Source organism: Saimiri boliviensis, chromosome 10, assembly GCF_048565385.1.
Source record: "Saimiri boliviensis isolate mSaiBol1 chromosome 10, mSaiBol1.pri, whole genome shotgun sequence".
Classification (NCBI taxonomy): Eukaryota; Metazoa; Chordata; class Mammalia; order Primates; family Cebidae; genus Saimiri; species Saimiri boliviensis.
Window position 1 is genome coordinate 53820117 of NC_133458.1, and position 18097 is coordinate 53838213.

The following is an 18097-nucleotide window of genomic DNA, read 5'->3' on the forward strand; positions in this document are numbered from 1 at the left end:
GTCTGCAATTCTCTCCAGCACACTGAAGACAGATAGAAGCAAAGTTGTTTCCACATAAATAGAAAAAATCAGATTGGAGGTGATTGAAGGAGTGTGAGATAGCAGTGTGATGATGATTGCAAGCCTAGTTCTCTTGAATCCTTAGAATGGAATGGGGAGTCCCTGAACAGGAAGATTACTCTTCTCAAATAAAAGTTCAGGTGACGGCCAGGTGCGGTGGCTCACACGTGTAATCCCAGCACTTTGGGAGGCCAATACGGGTGGATCACGAGGTCAGGCATTCAAGACCATCCTGGCCAACATGGTGAAAGCCTGTCTCTACTAAAAATACAAAAATCAGTAGGATGTGGTGGCATGCCTGTAAGCCCAGCTATTTGGGAGGCTGAGGCCCGAGTATCACTTGAACCCTTTAGGCAGAGGTTGCAGTGAGTCAAGATTGCATCACTGTACTCCAGCCTGGCAACAGAGCAAGACTCTTTTCTCAAAAAAAAAAAAAAAAAAAAAGAAACAACCTCAGGTGACAGAGATTCCTGCTGTGTTTTTCATGGCAGGAAAGCCATAGTATTGAGAGCTGCAGCCAAAGAACACACTCCACAGAAAAATTTCTTAGCACTCCCTTTCCCTTCCCCTGCCCTGTTCTGTGGCCCCTCATCCTGTGACTGTGGCAGATCATCCGCATGGTGAGCATGGCTCTCTACATGCTTTTTCCAAACAAGTCGCCATGAGCTGAGGTCACATCTCATCTGGCTCACTCTATCCTTCTAAGATAGCAGCAACAGGACCACTTATGCAAACTTCATCTCCTGTGACTAGGCTGTTCCCCAGGATCAAGGAGGAAAGGTCTATCCTTTTGGAAGACACATTTACTTATCCAAATTTAGAGGATGTCCTTTAGTGAACGAAAGCAGACATTAAATGCTTAAAAGAGAAATGTTACTTTCACAGTCTCCTCTAACATTCCTCCCATGGAGTAGCAAGTCAGTGGAAGAGTTTGTTCAGCAAGTCATACCGTTTAGATTGAATTTGAAAATGATTGCAATTCAAGTTTTCTGCGGTGGTGTGCTGTGTGCTGTGCCTGAGTACTGGAGCAAAAGCAAAACCATTTCTCCTGGAGTTTGTTACCATTTAAGGTGGCAGAACTTTCTCTGGCTATTTTTAAGAGTAGGTAGATTTCTGACAGTGCAAATATAATTCAGTCCTGCCTAGAGATAAGCAAAAGCCTTGAGCGACCTCTCAAAGATCTTGTAAGCCCTAGGTTTGAAATCCTCTCTTTGGGTCCTATCTTTTCACCGGAGGTGGCTGGGGGGAGGGGGTGTGAATAAAGGTCAGTTTAATCAAGAGATCCTATTCAGGGGGGAAAATGGGAGTTTTTTGTCTTTCAGTCTAAACTTGTTTCAGGCTTACCAGTGAGATCTATAAAAAGAAAGCCCAGCTATTTCTGCGCTCTCTGTGCTCTTTCAGTTGAGAAAATAATGAAATTAAAACAATTGGTGGTTGTTCATTAGTATTGAAAATATGAATGCTTGACATTTTCATGAAAGAGTAAGAAGAACATAAGCCAGTTGATATTTAAATTCTTTAAAATTTCCAACTATTCCTGCCAAGAGAAAAAAACAGAAACAAAAACCAGAACTGTTGCCTTTTAGGTGTAGACAGGCAAATTATTCACTGAGATGTGAAGGGGACAATGCATAGTGGCCCACGGTGAATAAGAACATTCAAAATGCACATTTGCAGAAATGTTTAATGTCTATTCTTTTCGAATTTATAATGTTTCATTCTGAAGCTTGAACAGGTTCCCTTGCATTCTCAAAGATTAACAGCTCAAGAACTAACAAGCTTATTTTCATAAAAATGATGATGATGTCAAAGGAAATATCAGGAAAAAATTATAAGCTGTGCTTTTCATTGGCTTAACATATTTAGTATCACAGTGATGCACCACAGAAGGGTGTTTCCGTCAGCAGTGGACCGTCTATACGATGGTGGTCCCATAACTTTATAATGAAGCTAAAAAATTACTTTTACCTTGTATTTGTATTCGATAGTTTTATTTTATTTGGAGTGTACTTTCGCTATTTATTTTAAAAATGTCAACTGTAAAAAAGCCTCAGGCAGGTCCTTCGGGAGGTGCTCGAGAAAACGATGTTGTTATGGGGGATAACATCTCCTCACTGCCTTCCAGTGGGACAAGATGTGGAGGTAAAACACAGTGACTTTGATCCTGACCTTGTGTAGGCCTAGGCTAATGTGCGTGTTTATGTCTTTGTCTTTAACAAAAATGTTGTAAAAGTAAAAAGAAATTTAAAAACCTTACAGAATAAGAATATAAAGAAAACATTTTTATACAGCTCTACAGTGTGTTTGTATTTTAAGCTGTGTTATGAGCTAAAAGCTAAAAAAAGTTTTGTAAAGTAAAAAGGTTCATTTATCAAAGAAAGAAAAATATCTTGTATAAATGTAGTGATGTGGTGTAGCCTAAGTGTCTAGCGTTTATAAAGTCTACGGTAGTGTATAGTAACGTCCTAGTCTTTCACTTTCACTCACCACTCACTCACTCACACTGAGCAACTTCCAGTCCTGCCACCTCCATTCATGCTAAGTGTCCTATATAGGTGAAACATTTTCTATCTTTTATGCCAAAATTTTACTGTGTGTTTTCTTTGTTTAGATACACAAATACTTATCATTGTATTACAATTGCCTGTGGTACTCAGTACAGTAACCTGCTGTGCAGGTCTCTAGGAGCAACAGGCTACACTGCATAGCCTAGATGTGGAGTAGGCTACACCATGTAGGTTTGTGATGTTCACACAATGATGAAATTGCCTAACAACGCATTTCTCAGAACATACTCCCATTGTTAGGAGACACATGACTGTACATGATACAGAAACAAATTCCCTCAACACCCTCCCACTGACCTCCTTCCCCCTGGAAAAAGTAGATATTTCCATCCCCACATAAAAATAAAGAGATGAAGTCAATGAGAGAGAACAATTCATCCACATATACAGATGATATTTGTCAGACCAGCACAACAAACTCACATTGAGTGTCTAGATAATAGAAGCCCAAATAACTAGCACTCCTCCACCCCAATATCTTTAGGAACTTCTGAATCATTGGCAACTACTAAGAACAACATATTGTTCAAATACTCTAGGGAAAGGATTTTACTGTGTAATTTTATCAATTGTGTGTGTGTGTGTGTTCACATAACTCTTGATAAATGTTAATAAATCTAATTAGGTGATTGGTTAGTAATTAAATCTATGTTACAGTACTTTCTGTTTCTGGGTTAATATTTATGACTTGATAAGCATGCAGTTCAGGAAATAATAGGTAATCTATTTAAAGTTAAACAAATAAGCTGTAAATAAAATAGTTAAATAAATACTGTTGAACTATTTTTTGAAACAAAACAGGAGTACTTACCTTTCTAAACAGTTTGAGATGATTTTTCAGTACTCTCTTCAACCTTTGCCTTGCCTTGACTTGGTTACCTTTTGGGGTTTCCCTGTTTTCTAGTAATTCCTAAAATTTGGACAGCAAATACATTGTGTCTTTCATGCTAAATCTGACTCATTCTGACCAGCCTTGGTCAGTCGGGGGAAACACGGCTGTGGTCAGCTGGCACTGTCTGCTGTACTGTGAACACGGAGAGTGGGGACAGTCGGGCCGCACACGTGCAGGGCTGTCCTGATGTGACCCTGACCTTAGCGACAGTTTGCTCTCCCGTGGCTGGTTCCTGTGATCTTTATTGCACAGTCAGGGATTATTAGTTGTTTTTCATTGTTGGTCCAGTGATAACAGCAAAGTTGGAATCACGAAACAGCAGATCTGGTAAGAAAGGAAAGGAGGAATGATCTTGGCAGTGCATCTGGAATTCCAGAAAATTAGAATGGGACAGAGGGGCACGTAGGTACTCAGGACTAGTCACAAGGAAAAACCGCTAGAACCGATTTTACCTTAACTTAAAAAAAAATCTTTGCTCTTCTGTGGCAACAAATATCTTTAAAAAACTAGTTTAGAACAGGTTTCTCAGAATGTGTTTCTCATAACTCAAAGAGAAGCACCTGAGATACTTGCTTGAAAGGCAGATCCCACCCAAAAAGTAATGATTACGATTTTTGCCCAAGCCTACCACCCCCGTCCCTAAGTGACACTTGCTTATGTGGTTCTGAGTCACATTACAGTTAGAGGACTGTGGGTTCCAAAGGTGGCTCTCAGCCCTGACTGCAGGTCAGTCACCTGAGTCTTCTCTCAGTGATCATTCAGTTTATGCGTAAACACTTCCAGTGACGGGAAGCTCTCAGCCTCCCATCATTCCAACTTTGGAAATGCTCCTACACTTAAATGGTTATTGGATTTGTTCATAAACCTACCTTCTTGCAACTTTCACCCATCCATGCTGGTTCTACTCCTGTGGTGAATGATGCCTCTCACACATGTCAGCGTATCAGGCTTCCTCCTGCATTATCTCTTTACCTAGGACTCTCTTGCTTTAGAAAGGAGGTAAATCCTAAGAGGCTTTGAGGTCAAAACACCCCTTAGTCAGGATAGCTGAAAACTGTCAGATTTAAGTTTTGTTTGTTTGTTTGTTTATTTGGTTTTTTTAGATGGAGTCTTGCTGTTGTGCAGGCTGGAGTGCAGCGGCAATCAGCTCACTGCAACCTCCTCCTCCCGGGTTCAAACGATTCTCCTGCATCAGCCTCTCAAGTAGCTGGGATTACAGGTACCCGCCACCACAATCGGCTAATAGTTTGGTATTTTTAGTAGAAGTGGGGTTTCACTATGTTGACCAGGCTGATCTCAAACTCCTGATGTCATGATCTGCCTGCCTTGGCCTCCTAAAGTGCTGGGATTATAGGCATGAGCCACCATGCCCAGCCAAGTTTTAATGTGAGTGTGAAAGGTTAGGAGTTAATACATACCAGGAGGCACAGAAACAAAAACATGATTTTGCCCCAGTAATCCCATGTAAAAGTGATAGCCCAGGCCGGGCACGGCGGCACACACCTGTAATCCCAGCACTTTGGGAGGCCGAGACTGGTGGATCACAAGGTCAAGAGATCGAGACCATCCTGGTCAACGTGGTGAAACCCCGTCTCTACTAAAAATACAAAAATTAGCTGGGCATGGTGGCGCACGCCTGTAGTCCCAGCTACTCAGGAGGCTGAGGCAGGAGAATTGCTTGAACCCAGGAGGCGGAGGTTGCGGTGAGCCGAGATCGCGCCATTGCACTCCAGCCTGGGTAACGAGCGAAACTCCATCTCCAAAAAAAAAAAAAAAAAAAAAAGGTGATAACCCAGAAGGAGAAAAAAAGATGTAATGCATAAAGATGTTTATGATATTTATCAAAATGAAAAATTGGAAGCAATCTGAACTCTAAAAAATTGTGGGATATTTAAATAATGCATTCCAGAAGTATCTTGATACTGAACCTCTGTAGCCAGAGCTGTATCCGTATGCCAGTTTAGCTTTGACTGTGACTTTGTAAGTTATTTAACTCCTCAGCTACTTCATTTGTACAACCAAACCAACAATTCCTACTTAGCAAGGTTGTCGATATTAGATGTGATACGTTTAAAGCACCTGGCACAGAGTATGCTCAGCATATGATAAATAATATTTAATATTATTTTATTATGATACATCCACCCAATAGAAAACCTTGAAAATAGCTATTATTAATTATCAAATCTGTTTAGCAACTTAGGAAAATATTTTAATTAATCGCTAGGTAAAAATGGATTCAACCATGCATACGCATTTAAAATGTTTATTAAAAGATATTAGGGAAAATAAAAATGATCAACCATGTGTGATGGAATAGGATTATGGTCATTAAAAATAGAAAAATACATTCCTTTTAGAGGAAATAAGTCAGTATTTAATATAAAAAAATGTATGACAGAAATGTAGTAAGATTAAATGTCCCAAAGAATTAGTCATTTTATGTTTGTTTAAACAAAACAAAAAGACTATAAGTCACATCTTGTGAAAGAGCTTGCTGTCACCATTTTGAAACTCAGAAATACTCAGGTTGCCTTTGTAACAAAAAGATGGCAGCACACTACCACCCCCTGGTGGCAGCTTGCCTGAGGTTTAGGATCAATATCTGGGAAGTAAAATATCGCTAGTGCATATGCAAGTTCTAAACACAAAAGCGTAACTATTTAAAGAGCTAAAAACCCAGCTTCAATTTGTAGTCTCGACAACTAACCTACATTAAATTTGATGTGATGCATTTATTCACTGTGTCACAAGATTCATCTACATTATTGCAAATAAAATTTCATAAAAATAACAATCCTGGCCGGGCGTGGTGGCTCAAGCCTGTAATCCCAGCACTTTGGGAGGCTGAGGTGGGTGGATCACAAGGTCGAGAGATCGAGACCATCCTGGTCAACATAGTGAAACCCCCTCTCTACTAAAAATACAAAAGAAAACTAGCTGGGCGTGGTGGCACGTGCCTGTAATCCCAGCTAGTTAGGAGGCTGAGGCAGGAGAATTGCCTGAGCCCAGGAGGCGGAGGTTGCGGTGAGCCGAGATCGCGCCATTGCACTCCAGCCTGGGTAACAAGAGCAAAACTCCATCTCAAAAAAAAAAAAAAATATCCCATTAAAAAATGGGCAAAGGACATGAATAGACATTTTTCCAAAGAAGACAAATGGCTAAGAAGCAAATGAAAAAATGTTCAACATCACAAACCAGAGAAATGCAAATTAAAACCACAATGATATATCATTGTATACCAATCAGAATGGCTATTAAAAAGATAAAAAATACGATGTTGGCGGAGATGCTGAGTATAGGGAACATTTCTACATTGTTGCTAGGAATGTGTATTGATGCAAGCTCTATGGAAAACAGTGTGTATATTTCTCAAAGAACAAAAAATAGAACTCCTAGTCCATCTGGCAATCCCACTACTGGGTATATACCCAAGGAAAATAAATCAGACAAAAAGATACCTGCACTTGTATGTTTATTGCAGCACTATTCACAATAGCAAAGATATGGAATAACCTGGGTGTATATCAACAGATGATTGGATAAAGAAACTGTCGCGTATATGTACAATGGAATATTATTCAGTCATAAAAAAGAGAACAAAATCATGTCTTTTGCAGCAACACGGATGAAACTGGAGGCCATTATCTTAAGTGAAAAAACTCACAAAAAGAAAGCCACATGTTCTCATAAGTGGGAACTAATTAATATATACACATGGACATAGAGTGTGGACTAGTAGATACTCGAGACTTAGAAGGATTGGGAGGACCGGAGAAGGGTAAAGGATGAGAAATTATTTAATGGGTATACATGTATATAATTTAGTGATGGTTGTACCAAAAGCACTGGCTTCACTCTGCAATATATCCATGTAACAAAACTGTACTTGTACCCCTTAAATGTATGTAATTTAAAAACCTGGTGTGCATGTGCCTTTAGCTCATGTTCCTAGGTCTATGGGCTAGGGGGAGCTGCTTATTTGATATAACCAGTGGAATATTCTGTGTATTCTTTTATTTCTTACGATTTTCCAAGTGTGATCAATACAAACTTTATAGAAAGATTTTAAAGTTGGTATAGATCACACTTGGGAAATCTTGGGACTTCTTTGGCACTTAATAGCCATTAAATGCAGAACAGCAAGAAAAGTGAAAAATATTTCTCTTAGATTTCTTCAGGAAATCTGGTAGATAAAACAGTTCAAAATGTGGTTACTGGAAGAAGAAATATGCAATTATATCCAACTCATTATTTCGTTTAGAACATTCAAGCTATTTGAGGCAGTTTCCAAAATCTCATTCTAGCCTCGTGTTATCTCATCTTATTCATTAAAAATATAACATAAACGGGTTTTTTGTATTTCCTCATCAACAAGTGAACAAGACCGTATGTTCCCATTCACTTTTTGTACTTTCTAATGTTTATTTCTTTTCTTTGTTAATCTCAATTTACAATGATGTGTGACTTTCAGAAAAACTTGTGACATTTCTTTCTATAGATGCCAAGTATATCCAATTGACTGATGGGATTATTGGGTTTTACTATGTCCTGAAGTGATCTCACTTCTGGATCTGTGCATTTTTGTTAGAGGGATGTTGAAGTTTCCAACTGTGAGAGTGGATCCATCTACTTCTCCTTGCACTTTGATCAGTTTCGCCTCATGTCTTGATGTTCTGTTGTTAGGTACATAAACATTAAGAATTCATTAGGTCTTCTCAGAGAATTGACTCTTTTATCATTATATAATGCCCCTCTTTGTCTCTGATAACTTTTCTTGCTCTGAGGTCTGTTCTATCTGAAATTAATTTAGTAACTCCTGCTCTTTTTTAAATATTAGTGTGGCATATCTTTCTCCATCCATTTAGTTTTAATGTATATGTGTCTTTATATTTAAACCGAGTTATTGGCAGACAACATATAATTTGGGTCTTGGGTCTTTTTCTTTCTTTCTGGATCCATTGTGACAGTATTTTAACTGACATTTAACGTGATTACTGTTGTAGTTGGGTTAATATCTTCTACCATATTTGTTACTGTTCTCTATTTCTTGTGCTTGTTCTTCATTTCCTGCTTTTGTTCCCTCTTTTTATGCCTTTTGTGGTTTTAACTGAGCATTTAATATAATTCTATTTTCTCTCCTTTCTTAGTATATCAGTTGTACATCTTTTTTTACTTTAAGTGGTTGCCATGGAGTTTGCAATACACTTTTACAGCTAATTCAAGATCATTTTCAAATAACACTATACCACTTCGAGTACTTTTAAAATAATGAAATAGTCCTATTCCTCCTTCCTATCCCTTGTATCAATGCTGTCATTCATTTCACTTACACATGGGCATACATAAATATATATGCATATGTAATTGAAGGCATTGCTGTTGTTATAAATTTGAACAGTGTTATCTGTTACCTCAAATAAGAATAAGACAAAAGCTTTTATTTTAGCTTCACTGATTCCATCCTTAATGCTCTTCATTTATATAGATCTGAGCTATATCATTTCTGACCTACATTATTTTTTTCCCTCTAAAGAGCTTCCTTTATCATTTCTTGCAAAGCAGGTCTATTGACAAATAAATGTCTTCAATTTTTGTCAGAGAAAGTGTTTATTTCTCCTTTAGGGAATAATTTCACAGAGTTCACAGCTTTAGGTTGGTGGTTTTTTAACTCTCAACACTTTAAATATTTCATTCTACTCTCTCCTTGCATGTAAGGCTTCTGAGGAGAAATCAGATGTAATTCTTTGTTCCTCCATAGGTAAGTGTGTTTTTCTTCTAACTTCTCTCAGGAATTTTCATTATCTTTGACTTTCTGTAATTTACATATGTTATGCCTGGGTGTTCTTTGAGCTTCCTAGATCTGTAGTTTAGTTTCTGGCATTCATTTGAAGGAAATTCTCAATCATTATTGCTTCAGATATTTCTTGTGTTCCTTCCTTTCTTCTCCTTCTGGTATTCCTGTTATGAGTATTTATGTCATTTGTAGTTGTCCCAGATCTTGGATATTCTGTTTTTCTCCCTAGTCTTTTTATACTTTTTAGTTTGGGTAGCGTTGAGTAAGATATCCTCAAGCTCAGAGATTCCTTCCTCAGCCAAGTTCATTCTGTTAGCAATCCTATTAGAGGCATTCTTCATTTCTGATACAGTGCTTTTGATCTCTAGTATATCTCTTTTCTTTCTTTATTTTTTGTTGTTGTTATTGTTGTTTCATTGTTTGGCACAGTCTTGCTCACTGCAACCTCTGCCTCCTAGGTTCAAGAAATTCTCCTGCTTCAACCTCCTGAGCAGCTGGGATTACAGGTAGCCACCACCACGCCCAGCTAATTTTTGTATTTTTTTATAGAGATGGAGTTTTACCATGTTGGCCAGGCTGGTCTTGAACTCCGGACCTCAAGTTATCTACCCACCTTGGCCTCTCAAAGTGCTGGGATTACAGGTGTGAGCCACCACACCTGTCTGAATATTTCTTTTATATTATGTCTTAGAATTTCCATCACTCTACTTATACTGCCTAAATGTATTTGTGTGTGATTTAGTTTGTCTGTTAGAGTTCTTACCATATTAGTCATAATTGTTTTGAATTCCTGGTCTGATAATTCACACATCCCTGCCATATCTGGTTCTGATGCTTGCTCTGTCTCTTCAGACTGTTTTTTGCCTTTTAATGTGCCTTGCAGTTTTTTCCTTGATAGCCAGACATGATGTACTGGGTAAAAGGAACTGCTTTCAATAGGACTTCAGGAACATGGTGGTAAGGGATGGAGGGGAGGGGACCATTCTCTAGTGCCATGATTAGGTTCAGTCTTTTAATGAGTCTGTGACTCTGAACTGTGAATTCCATCAGTACTTCCCACCACTCTTTAAACCCTCTTAGGAAGGGCAGGATGGCCAGAGTGGGCTGGAGTCATGTATTTCCCTTTCTCCATGTGGAAGGCCACAGCCAGCTGGAGTTGGGTATTTCACTTCCCTAGGTCCGTTAGACTCTGGTCAAACCCCAGCAAGTTAATGATAGTTGCTCAGGGTGGGCCCCGTTAAAAACAACAGAATACTCTGGCATGTCAAAATACTTCCTTTCCTTCCTCCTGTTGGAACACAAGGAGGTTTCTTTGACTCACTGAGAAGACCTGGTTAAGCTCCTGGAGGTAAATGTCACAAAACTGTGTCCCACTGGGGATTTTTACTCTCAGACATGTCCACACTCAACCTCCACCGATTACAATTTAGATTTTTCTGCCCAGCACTGGTTCCTGCCCAAGTTTCTGCTTGTGGGTGTCTGCTCCAGGAAGTTGTGATTCTCTTTATACACTTTCTGTCTCTCCAGTTTTGGGGAGAGTAGTTTGCCCTCTGTGTGACCTCACTTCTTGTATGGATATGAGAATTGTTGTTGATTTCTCAGTTTGTTGAGGTTTTTACCTGTTAAGGTAGAGTGGAGCCTTCTAAGCTCCTTCCATACAGGAATAAAAACTAGAAATATTTTGCTTTTGCTTTACTAGTCTAGCCTCATTTTCTGGATTTCTAAATTGTGAAGTCACAGAAATCAGTCCTTGGCTCTCTTCCTATTTCTATCTACAATTTCTCCTAAAGTGATCCATCCCTTCCAGTCCTGTGACCTCAAACATCAGCTGATGGGTTCTGATTCCAGGTAAGATGGAGTAAGCCCACTTCATCCTGTCTCTCCCACTGAACACAACTATAAAATTGAGGGGAATGTATGGAGCATCTGTTTGAGGACTCTGAAAAGTAAATCACAACAGGCAGCTTGGGGAAAAAGGTCAAAATTAAAAGTACCATTGAGCTGTGGTTAATTGATTATTTTTCCCCTCCGATATCTCCTAACCTGAATGCTAACCTGCAGAAATCCAGGGATGAACACTGACCTGGAAAGAGAGAGCTCCATGAAAAGCCCTTTAGTTCTGGCTCAAGGAACAAGCAAGGAACTCATGATGCTTGGAGAGAGTCAAAACCCCTGTTTGGCTTTTTGTTGCTCTCCATTCTCTCATGCCTCAGCTCCCAAGCAACACTGAGGCATCAGTAGCAGAGGTCACATGTAATGGGAGCCCAGAGGAGCCAAAATTTTGAGGAAAGAGAATCTTTGGAGCTGTGATTCTCAAGAGAATTAAAAAGTCTGTTTTGCTTGCTCACTGTTGTGCTCTTTCTCTCTTTCACACAGATGTCAGTGAATTTGATGATAAAATTGTCTAATCTGAACAGAGATTTTAAAAAAATGAATAAAAATGAACAAATCCATGGCCAGGCACAGTGACTCACTCCTGTAATCCCAGCACTTTGGGAGGCTGAGGTGGGCGACTCATGTGAGATCAGGAATTCAAGATCAACCTGGCCAATATGGTGAAACCCCATCTCTACTAAAAATACAAAATTATTTGGGCATGGTGGCACATGTCTTTAGTCCCAGCTACCCGGGAGGCAGAGGCAGGAGAATCGCCGGAACCCAGGAGGCGGATGTTGCAGTGAGCTGAGATCGTGCCACTGCACTCCATCCTGGGCAACAGAGCAATCTCAAAAAGAACAGATCCATAGGCATCAATGAGACAATAGCAGAATATCTAATTCATGTCACTGGAGTTGCAGGAAGAGAAGAGAAAGTATATGATGTGAAAAAATTTGAAGAAATAATGGCTGAAAACTCCCCCATGTTTGGTGAAAGAAAAGCCCACTGATTCAAAAAGTTCGATGAGCCCCAAACAGGGTAAACTCAAATATGTTCCAAATGCGTCACAGCAAAAGTTGAGAATCAAAAACCAAGAAAAATATCTCAAAGCAAGAAACAGACTTCAAGAAGGATGCTCATGCTTATAATTTTGAAAATTAAATGAACTGAAATGCCAAAAGTGAAGTGAATTGGTAATGACCAAAAGGAATAGAAAAACAGTAAGTTTTAGACAGGAAGACAATGAGTTTTAATCTGAGGGGCCTTTGATACACACAACTGGAATTGCCCAGTAAGAAATTGAACGTTAAAATGTGGAGCTTCAGGGAGATTCTGACTTGGAAATAAGGATGTTTAAGTCATCACTGTAACTGGCACTGCGGAAACGGTGTGCAGAATAAGAAGTTAGGCTTCCGTGAGGCTATGCAGTCAGAACAACTCTTAACAGCTCCGTGGGAGAACTTAATGAAATTGCATTTCTGGCTCACAGCACCGTCCAGTGCAAGTCATGCAGCCACCTCTGTCCTTAGCTTTGCCAACTGGAGCACACGGCTTCCAAGTTCAACCTGGCTGGGGAGGACGTTTGTTACTTACTTCCACTCCCCTTCCTTGGGCAAATTAGTCCATTGGCCCCAATCCAAATGCAAGGGAGGCTGTGCAATGTAGTTCCCCTGTGTGTCCAGGAAGGGAAACTGGTATAGCAAACACATGGCAATGTGCCTGTCACAAGGGCCAAAGGCAGATCCTTATGAACTTAGCCAATGACAAGATAGAAGTATAGACAAGGTATGCCCACTTGGGCTGCTTATGCATTCATATCACAGTTTTAATAGCTTGTTGTGGAAACAAATAATTGTCCTCAAATACCCATATCTGATAATCACAAAAACTGGGCTCTTGGTCTAAATCTGTCCTTCACCTGAAATACTCATTCAGTCTCCTGCGTATCCCTGTCCCTATCACATGTGGGTCTCTGTAAAGTTTCTTCTGGCTCTAGCATTCCTTATACCTCAGGAATGCGATTGTCACACAAAACTGAAACTGAGCTCTTCGAATAACCCTTCTCCACACCTTTGAACAACTGTGGGCTCTTCCCTTCTGTGATTTCTGTGAGAGTTTTCTCCAATCTGGATGTAGAGGAATGTGGTGCAGTGGGTCATTCTGAGTGACCATGTAGTTCCATATGCATTCCCTTATTTCATTTAGCATATACATTAGTTTATTTCAAAGAATGAAAATGGAAACAAAACTCATTTCAAGTGTTCCATTTATTCAGATTAATCTTTGCTGGATGGCAACTATATGCAGGCACGTTTTAAGATATGATGGAGTGGTAAACTGGGAGCTAGGTTTTCTAGTGGGAAGATGTGTAATATAATGTTAGGTCGTGATGAATACTATATAGAAAAGTAAAGCAAAACAAGGGAAGAGTGTTGAGGATTATTGGTGCTGTTTTAGATAGATGGTCAGGTACCTCTGTGTGAAGGTAATGTCGGTACCGGTGTGCATGAAGCAAGAAGTGAGCTATGCAAAGACCTGTGGCGAGAGCTTGCCAGCCAGAGGGATCAGATAGGGCAAAGGCCCTGAGGTAGAAACAAGCTTGACAAGGAAGCTGGCATGACTGGCACCAGAGAATGGCAGACTGTGAGACTAGAGAGGCAGATGAGGAAGCGCCATGTAGGCTTGGGAAAGGAGTTCAAGTTTTGGTCCAGGTATGATGGGAATTTTTCAAGCAGTGAAATGAGGTGGTCTTATTTACATGTTAAAAAATCGCCATGGTGTGAGTGGAGAATTGACTTTAATGGGCAGAGGTAGAGGCAGGAGAGGTAGGAGATCAATTGGGAGGCTGTAGCAGGAATCCAGGCAGGCACCAACCTATTCCAAGTAACACCAAAAAGAAAAAGCTAGCTGGGCATGGTGGCTCACACCTGTAATCCCAGAACTTTGGGAGGCCAAGGTGGGTAGATCATGAGGTCAGGAGTTCAAGACTAGTCTAGCTAATGTGGTGAAACCCCATCTCTACTAAAAACACAAAAATAGCTGGGCATGGTGGCACATGCCTCTAGTCCCAGCTACTTGGGAGGCTGAGGCAACAGAATCGCTTAAACCCAAAAGATGGAGGTGGCAGTGAGCCGAGATTGTGCCACCACACTCCAGCCTGGTGACAGAGCGAGACTCCATCTCAAAAACAAACAAACAAAAACAACACAGAGCCTGCTGGGAAGGACCCTGTGTCCCAGAGGGAGGCCCATGATTCCCAACATCATAATGTGCTGAGATAACTCCAAGTGGGTGTGTGTTCACAAAAGTTGTGGGAGTCATAGGGAGGAGGAAGCACCCAAATGAACCTCTGAGTCAGGAAAGCCATCATAAAGAATGGATACCAGATTGCCTGGCAGACAAGCATGCAAATGGCAGTCAGGGATGAGAAGACAAAGTTATTACAGAAGGAGCTTGTTTCTTTGTACTTTGTCAAACTTGATTTTTTTTTTTTTTTTTTTTTTTTTTGCAGCTTAATGGAAGAAAAAAACATCATAGTAAAAGAATTTGAGAAGATACCAAAACCAGGAGTAAGTCTTAGATTATATAGAGTTTCTTAAATACAGCTGGATTAAATAATCCCTTTTTATAAATATTAATGTTCGTCCCAATAACCATAGCCTAAAACATTTTAAAGATGGTAAAGTCATCACTGTGAACGATGCTGAAAGGACTAGCTACATAACTTCTGGTATAAATATAAGTGGTGCCTATTATAGACGTTAGCAACTTGGCATCTAATTTAGGCTGCATTTAGTTGGACAATGTCTGCTTTGTTTCCAGAAGAAAAAAAGATTCTGTGGTTGACACTTAAAAACATTATTTTGCTATAGCTATTACCCTCTTAGTTCTGTGAACATCTCAAGTTATTACAAGAAATTTTTACGAAGAAAATGTATCATTTATGTATTGCTGCCTAACAACCATTCCAGAACTTAGTGGCTTAAAACAATTTCATATTTTTCAGTTCTGAATTCTTTTGGTCTGAGCTGGCTGAATTGGGGCCGGGAAATCTAGGATGGCTCCATTCATATACCAGCCACTTGGCAGGCTGCTTGGTCTGAGATCACATTTCACTAGTTGGTCGCATGATGGTGGAAGGGTTTCCAACCTCAAAAGAGAGCAAACTCCAATATGCAAGACCTTTTGGGCCTCTGCTAAAATTCTTTTTGGTATTATCTCATTGGCTAATGGAAGTATTGTAACATGGCCAAGTCTAGAATCAAGTTGGCCCTACCTCTTAATGGGAAGAATGATCAAGACAATGCAAAGGTACATGCATACCCTGGAGATAGATTGTAAAAGTGCCCACGAATTCCTCCTATCATAGAAAGTAAATCATGCTTTTCACTCTTTCCACCTTCTGATAATCCAAAAGTGTGTTGGTGGTGGTTTAATTCCAAGGCCAGCCCACCAAAAACCTGCTTAGCATAGAGTAAAATACTGTTAATTCTAAATACGTATACCTAACCATTGTTTACAACACAGATTTTATGGAAAAAGCATTTTGAATTTTCATTCAGATCCTAGGATCACCAATGATGCTCTCGCCCAGCAGCGATGGAAGGAGGGAGCTATGCAGAAAGCCCAGGGAGGCTAAAGAGACCCAACACTTAGTCATCAGTAACAGTAACGTGTACACCTGAGTGTAAGAGGATTCTTTCCCTTGAGCCAAACACACCCCAGATAATCAGACATGAGACGAAGATCTCCGGTGATTCTGGGGTAGAGGGCATTTAGGGAGAATGTGCATGAGCTAGAGAAGTAGCATCAGTAAGAAAGTGGGGGATTAAGGAGTGCAAAGTGTTGGGCATCCAAATATGAACTCCTGTATCTTTAGTTCCCATGTGACTCAGGTTAACCATAAGTCAGATAGTCAAAGATTATTTGCATGTGATTTTGTCAGATCACAAAGCTACTAGAAAACAGACTACATTTTTTTTTGTCATGCTTCTTGGTATGAAATAAAAATTCATAAAAATGAAATGTTTGGCCGGGCACGGTGGCTCATGCCTGTAATCCCAACACTTTGGGAGGCCAAGGCGGGTGGATCACAAGGTCAGGAGTTTGAGACCAGCCTGGCCAATATGGTGAAACTCTGTCTCTACTAAAAATTCAAAAGTTAGCCAGGTGTGGTGGCAGGCACCTGCAATCCCAGCTACTCAGGAGGCTGAGGCAGGAGAATAGCTTGAACCCAGGAGATGGAGGTTTCAGTGAGCCGAGATAGTGCCATTGCACTCCAGCCTGGGCAACAGAGCAAGACTCCGTCTCAAACAAACAAACAAACAAACAAAAAACGAAATGCTTTAAATGGAGGAGAGAAAAGAGCACTAGTAAAAGGAGAATTCAGATCTAATGTTGTGTTTAATTATACATGTAGTATCATTATCATGCCTTTATTAAAGATGCCAGAAATCGTAAGTTGCATTTCGCTTTGTGAGAAATCATTCATGAACCTCAAAACAAATATAATCAAAACATGGTGAGTGAAATTAGTTTTAATTCAGTTTTTAGGTAGATAAATGCTTGCTCAAACTATATAACCTAATCATCTTCATGACTTTTAAAGGAAATGGAGAAGAAGATGAAAATATTGAGAGAAAGCACTGAAGAATTACGTAAAGAAATAATGCAGAAGAAGTTAGAAATTAAAAATTTACGAGAAGATTTGGTTTCTAAACAAAAGCAATTACTTAAGGAGCAAAAGGAGCTAGAAGAATTGTTGGAACATCAGGTCAGCCTAAAGGTGTGCTACTTACAGTTGATAATTAAACATTGTGCCTTGCATGGATATAAAAATGTGTGGGTGGCTGGGTGTGGTGATTCACACCTGTAATCCCAGCACTTTCAGGGACCAAGGTGGGCAGATCATGAGGTCAGGAGATCGAGACCATTCTGGCCAACATGGTTATGTCACTACTAAAAACACAAAAATTAGCTTGGCGTGGTGGTATGCGCCAGTAATCCCAGCTACTCAGAAGGCTGAGGCAGGAGAATAACTTGAATCAGGGAGTGGGAGGTTGCAGTGAGCTGAGATTGCAGCACTGCACTCCAGCCTGTTGACAGTGAGACTCCATCTCAAAACAAAAAAACAAAAACAAAAACAAAAAAAAACAAAAAACTGTAGGTATCAAGAATAATCAGTTTTGATAAAGAGGGGTTTTGTCTCACAAGGTGAAATGTCTGCATTCTAATTGATCTTATCAAACTAAATCTATGCTCTGGGAATTCCCAAAAGACCATAGGGTGTTTAAGAGCATCACTCTAATTTAGAGCCCCTCACCCTGCGAAAAGGTCTCTCCTGACCTCACCAAACATTTTTGGACATTAGAAACGAGTGTCACAAACACAATTGTTTCCTTGAATAACAACTGTATTCAGACATGGTGTCTCACAGCTGTAATCCCAGCACTTTGGGAGGCCAAGGTGGTCGGATCACCTGAGGTCAGGAGTTCGAAACCAGCCTGGTCAACATGGTGATACTCTGTCTCTCCTAAAAATACAAAAATTAGCCGGGCATGGTGGTGGATGTCTGTAATCCCAACTACTCAGGAGGCTGAGGCAGAATTGCTTGAATCTGGGAGGTGGAGATTGCAGTGAGCCAAGATTGCACTACTGCACTTTAGCCTGAGTCACAGAATGAGACTCTGTCTCAAAAACAACAAAACACACACACACACACACACACACACACACCCCCAAACATCCTAACCTCTCATGTATATTTTGTATTATCCTTGTCTCTTTGATCCCATTCCACTTCCTCTCACTATAAAAGGAATGAGAGGCCTATATTTTAGGAGATAATCAATTAAAATTCATTTTATTTTGAAAAATGTATGAATAACTCTCAAAACGGTCTAA

The 18097-nt window shown here is 40.0% G+C and overlaps 1 protein-coding gene across 7 annotated transcripts in view; it reads left to right on the forward strand.

The window, feature by feature from the left end:
• CCDC146 (coiled-coil domain containing 146) overlaps window positions 1-18097 on the forward strand; it is a 164044-nt gene that overhangs the window by 104441 nt on the left and 41506 nt on the right. For 5 of the 7 annotated variants that reach the window (XM_003921131.4, XM_074379293.1, XM_074379292.1 and 2 more), the window contains 2 exons: window positions 14706-14763; window positions 16803-16979. In XM_003921131.4, the coding sequence (XP_003921180.1) occupies window positions 14706-14763; window positions 16803-16979 (235 nt within the window). Of the gene's footprint in view, window positions 1-221; window positions 12415-14705; window positions 14764-16802; window positions 16980-18097 lie in introns of those variants that run through there. The other 2 variants (XM_074379295.1, XM_010344620.3) reach the window with 2 other exon arrangements.